Source organism: Nicotiana tomentosiformis, chromosome 12, assembly GCF_000390325.3.
Source record: "Nicotiana tomentosiformis chromosome 12, ASM39032v3, whole genome shotgun sequence".
In the NCBI taxonomy this organism is placed as follows: Eukaryota; Viridiplantae; Streptophyta; class Magnoliopsida; order Solanales; family Solanaceae; genus Nicotiana; species Nicotiana tomentosiformis.
Window position 1 is genome coordinate 31,386,258 of NC_090823.1, and position 5,849 is coordinate 31,392,106.

General features: G+C 40.3%; 1 protein-coding gene across 1 annotated transcript; it reads left to right on the forward strand.

The window, feature by feature from the left end:
* Positions 1-1,073: 1,073 nt before the first annotated feature.
* On the forward strand, positions 1,074-2,210 carry LOC138902421 (uncharacterized). The gene is made up of 2 exons (XM_070190287.1): positions 1,074-1,569; positions 1,831-2,210. The coding sequence occupies exons 1-2, from the start codon at positions 1,074-1,076 to the stop codon at positions 2,208-2,210; spliced, it is 876 nt and encodes a 291-aa protein (XP_070046388.1).
* The last annotated feature ends 3,639 nt before the right edge of the window (positions 2,211-5,849 follow it).

Here is a 5,849-nt window from a genome sequence, read left to right on the forward strand (position 1 = left end):
TCGTGCATATATTTTTACCCCTAAGTTTGAATCTTTGCTCTTCTATTTTCTCCCATATGGTGAGGATACGATCGTTTGGTTTAGCGGAGCAGGCGCCGATACCCCGGCTAGGGTCGTGATAGGCCGGGGTCGAGGTAGAGCATGCACCACAACTAGTGCCCTTGTTCGTGCAACTACTTTGGAGCCACTGGTGGCTCCTGTTGAGGAACAGGTTCATGATTATATGGAGCCGGAGATGCCAGCTCAGATTCCCTAGAGCTTATTTATTTCTCCAGTTTGTTAGGATGCCTTGATTCGCATGGTTGGTTTGTTAGAGAGTTTGGCTCCGGCCAGAGCATATCTTATTATACCAGATATGTCCGAGGAAGGCGGTGGATCACAAACTCTAGCTACCTGCACCCTAGATCAGGTGGCCCACGGTTATCAGACTCTTGCAGTATTACTAGTCGGGGCAAGTTCAGTATTGCAGTGCAGCCTAAGGATAGGCCTGTAATATCAGCTGATGAGATAAAGAGATTAGCAAAGTTCACCAATTTGCGTCCTCCTCACTTCAGTGGTGCACTTTTAGAGGATGTTCAGGGATTATTGGATCATTATCATAAGATTCTGTGCAATTTGGGATTAGTCGAGTCCAATGGAGTTGTCTTCACTACGTTCCAGATGCATTGTCTGGCCAAGAGGTAGTAGCAGGTTTATGAGATGGGTGGACCAGCGGGATCATCTTATTACTTATTGAGTACATAGGGTTGGTTGTACTCATACAACACTCTGCACTTTATGTGCAAATCCAAGCGCTGCTGAGAAGGGTGATTGCTAGGGAGTGGCACTAGTACCAAACTTGGAGACTTCAAGGAAACTGTTGTTTTCGTTTGCAGGTCGGATGTTCTTTTTCTCTTAGTTTATGTTATTGTTGTTCTATATTTCAGGTAGTTTTATATTTTGGGATCCGACTTTGAATTTAAATTCGGTAGCATTCATGTACTTAGTAACACCAGGTCTTGATGGAGCAGTTTATGCCATGTACTATGAGAGATGAGCTAAGGAGGAAGTTTGAGTACCTTTAGTAAGGTCAGATGTCAGTTACTAAGTATGAGATAAGGTTTATAGAGTTGTCCCGTCATGCTATTGCTTTGATTCCCACTGATGAGGAGAGAGTAAATAGATTCATTGAGGGTCTTCACTACAGTATCCGCCGTGCTATGGACAGAAAGACCAAGACATGGATTTTATTACACCAAGTTGTGGAGATAGCGCGTCGTGTTGAGCGCATCCACAGTGAGGCTAGGGAGATCATACAGGGCAGGGACAAGAGGTCCCGATATTCAGGTAGCTTCAGTGATGCCTCGTTTGGAGGCCAAGGTCGATTCAAGAGAGGCCATTCTAGTAGACCGGTTTATCATTCACCGACGCTCAATAGAGGAGGTTCTGTGCATTCTTCATTCGGTGCACTCCCAACACAGAGTTCTCACCATGCTCCATCTGTTCAGATTTCGCCAATAATGGGCTCTTGTAATGGTTATTCTGGTTCACGGGGTCTGACTCAGGACCCGCAGTCATTTTTGGTCAAAGGTTGCAATGAGTTTGGAGATTTGGGGCATGTTAGTAAATATTGTTCATGTCTACAGTAGAGAGGTCATACTATGATTATCGCATCGGTTGCTACGCGACCCGCTTAGCCAGCTCAGGGTGGAGGTCATTCAATACGTAGTCATCCTAGAGAGGGAGCTCAGTCTAGTAGAGGTCTGTCCAGATTCTATGTATTCCTAGGGAGGACCGAGGTTATTTCTTTTGATGCAATAATTGCAGTTATTATTTTTTTATGCCACACAGATGCTTCAGTATTGTTTGATCCTGTTTCTACTTATTCATATGTGTCGTCATACTTTGTTTCTTGTCTAGATATTCCTCGTGGTTCTCTTGATGCTCATGTGCATGAGTCTACACCTACTGATGATTCTATTGTGGTGGATCGAGTTTATCGGTCATGTGTGGTCACTATTTGTTGTTTTGAGATGAGGGAGGACTTCCTATTATTAGATATGATGGATTTTGATGTGATCTTTGGTATGGAATGGCTATTCCCATACCATGTTATTCTTGATTATCATACTAAGACCATGACGTTGGCGATGCCGGGATCGCCGAGGTTGGGGTGGAAGGGTTCTCTTGGTTTCACTTCTAGCAGAGTGATTTCATTCTTGAAGGCTTAACGGATGGTTGATAATGGATGTTTGGCGTATCTAGCTTTTGTTAGAGATATTAGTACTGGTACTCCTACTTTTGAGTTAGTTCCAGTAGTGAGTGAGTTTCTGGATGTGTTTGCAGACATACCATGCATGCCACCCAATATGGATTTGATTTTGTCATTGATTTGGCACAGAGGCAAGAGACTATCTCTATTCCTCCGTAGTATATAGCTCTAGCAGAATTGAAGAAATTAAAGAAGCAGTTGCAAGATTTCGATAAGAGGTCAGTTATGCCTAGTATTATTCCTTGGGGTACACCAATATTGTTTGTTAAAAAGAAGGATGGGTCTATGAGAATGTGTATTGACTATCGGCAGTTGAACAAGATGACCATCAAGAACAAGTATCCATTGTCGCACATTGATAACTTATTTGATCACCATCAAGGTGCTTGTATGCTCTAAAAGACTGAGTTGAGATCGCGGTATCACTAGTTGAAAATCAGGGCTTCGGGCATCCCTAAGACTACTTTCCGGACTTGTTATGGGCATTATGAGTTTTTGATGATGTTGTTTGGGTTGACTAATTCCCCTGCAACCTTCATGCATTTGATGAACAATTTTCTCAGCCCTATTTGGACTCTTATGTCATTATGTTCATTGATGATATATTGGTATATTCCCTTAGTGGGGAGGAGCATGAGTAATATTTGTGGATCGTGCTTTGGACTTTTAGGGAGAAGAAGTTGTATGCTAAGTTATCCAAGTATAAATTTTGGTTTGACTCGGTGGCATTCTTGGTTCATGTGGTATCTTGTGATGACCCAAAAGGTTATCTTTAAATTTAATAATTATTTCTGTGTTCTGAGATCTCAAACAACACTATTCATCATTCCTCGACTTGCGTGCGTAGTCCGAATAATTTTTTGGAAAGTTATGTGAAAAATTAATTAAAATGTGAAATATAGCCTTAAAACTCAATTAAGTTGATTTGGTCAACATTTTTAGCAAACGGACTCGGATCAGTATTTTGACAGTTTTGGTAGATCCGTCTCGTGATTTGGGACTCGGGCATATGCCCGAAATTTAATTTGGAGGTCCCTCGCTCAAGTTATGGCCATTTAACGGAAACTAGGAATTTAAAGGCTAAAGATTTCCAAAGTTTGACCACGGATTTGACTTTTTCATATCGGGGTCGAAATCCAATTCTGAAAATTGGAATAGCTCTCTTGTCATTTATGACTTATATGCCAAATTTGAAGTCATTCCGAATTAGTTTAATATGTTTTGGCATGCGTTTTGCAAAGTGAAAAGTTTGAAAAATCAAAAGTTCGAATCGAGGTGTGAATTGTAATTTTGATATTGTTTGACATGAATTGAAACCCCGAATAAGTCCGTATAATGTTTTTAGAATTGTTAGAATATTTAGACGAGGTCCCGAGTAGCTCGGATGAGTTTCGGACGAGCCACAGAGCAATTGGAACCTGCTGCCCAGTGGTTCTGGTGAGTCTCACCTGCGACATTTTGTGCGCAGGAGCGTGGTCGCTCCTGCGGAATTCCAGTCGCTTCTACGACATTGGACAGCCATGCCGAGCTTCACTTCTACGGAGAAATGAGCGCAGGTGCGCAACCGCATCCGCGATGGATGAGTTGTTTCTGCGAGGAAGACCGCTTCTGAGGTCACTAGGGTGCTTCTACGATATCGCAGGTGCAACATTTCTGGGCGCAGATGCGGTCACTGGACAAGCTTCCCTGTTCCGCAAATGCGAGGCTACAAGTGCAAAAATATAGTTCGCAGTTGCGAAAATGCTAGGCAGAATACATAAAATCGGGTTTTAGCCATTTTCACTCATTTTTGAGTTTTAAGTCTTAGATTTTGGCGATTCCAAAGGGATTTTTCACTACTTTGAATTGGGTAAGTGTTGTATAACCAAAAGTGATTATATTTCATAAATCTGTGTCTATATTCAGCCTTTATTTCGGATCTAGATGAAAGAAACTGGAATTTTCTTAAAACATTCCAAAAACGAAAATTTAACATTTGAAAGTTCATTTAACATCGGAATTTGATACTTTTTTATGGTTGGACTCTCTCGGAACGGGATTTCGGATTTCATAAATTATTTTGAGATTTGAGACGTGGGCCCCACTGATGAGTTTTGAGATGAATTTCGGATTTTAATCCGGAAAATTAGTAAATTCATATGGAATTTATTCCTACGATTTGTATTGAGTATATTGAATTGTTTATGACTAGATTTGGGGATTTCGGACATGAATTTGCGAGGCAAAGGTTTATTGTATTCTTGAATTTGGTTGCAAAGCGAGGTAAGTATCGTAGTTAACCTTGACTTGAGGGAGTAGGACTTGTTTGTCTATTTGCTACGTGATTTCATATGCGGGTACAACATATATGTGAGGTGACGAGTACTTATGCGTTGTGGTTGAGTCAAAGCATGCATGTGAAATTTGTTTATCGAGAATAATTGCCTATTTAATTAAGATATTACGGTTTGAGTTTATTATTGATTATTTGATCATTATTCATGAAACTATTATTCATTTAATTATTGAAGAATATTTTGGAAGGTGATGTCGGTATTCTGGCACTGAATTGATTGATGAGTGTATATCCATGCATTTAAATACTCTTCTGAATTTAGATTATTATTTTCATGGTAAGGAAGAGTGTAAAAGTACGATGGGTGATGGCGTGCCATTTTTATTATTTATACTATCATTTTCATGGTGAGAAAGAGAGTAAAAGCACGAAGGGTGTTGCCGTGCCATTTGCGAGTGTACAAGCACGAAGGGTGATGCCGTGTCATTTTCAGAGAGTGTAAAAGCACGAAGGGTGATGCCGTGCCAAAAGAGAGTTAAACCACGAAGGGTGATGCTGTGCCAATTATTATTATTTATTTATCAGTTTATGGGAGGAATGAGAGTAAAAGCACGAAGTGTGGTGCCGTACCATTTTCATATTATCATTTGCTCATTTTATTGTTGATGAATTAATTGGCTGCTAAGTGGTACTTCTCCTGCTGAAATTATTATATCATTCCCCTTCGCATGTTCCCTCCCAATTTATAAATTATTATTCATTGTATTATTGTTGGTTCGTATTTGTTTATACTTGTACAGGTCGTTTACATACGTTTCTTGTCATAGCCTCATCACTACTTCGTTGAGGTTAGGCTCGACACTTATGGAATACATGGGGTCGGTTGTACTCATACTACACTCTGCACTTCTTGTGCAGAGTTAGTCCCATCGGTGTACCGTAGACGTGCTCGGATTCAGTTACTCAGAGGAGACTTGAGGTATAGCTGCACAACGTTCGCAGTTCTGAAGTCCCCTTCTACTTTATCTTAGATGTGTATTATTTTGCAAACAGCTTGAATTTTATTCAGACCTTTATTTGTATTATTCTTGTAGCTTGTGCACTTGTGACACCTGTTCTGAGATGGTATTTAGACATCGCTATTACTATGGATTATTCACTCTATTGCAGACTTTATTTTCACATTTGTTTCTTTATTATTAATTAACTTAAAATTGTTTAAAAATGGCTAGCATTATTCTAACATTGGCTTGCCTAGCAAGTGAAAATTTTAGGCGCCATCACGGTCCCAAAGGTGAGAATTTCGGGTCGTGACAGTTGGTA

What these genes read in the sequence shown, in the direction of transcription:
- LOC138902421 (XM_070190287.1), top strand. Translation starts at nt 1,074, where the DNA reads ATGTCAGTTACTAAGTATGAGATAAGGTTTATAGAGTTGTCCCGTCAT. An exon ending in GCAGTCATTTTTGGTCAAAG is followed by an intron (nt 1,570 to 1,830) that starts GTTGCAATGAGT and finishes TATGCCACACAG; the next exon opens with ATGCTTCAGTATTGTTTGAT.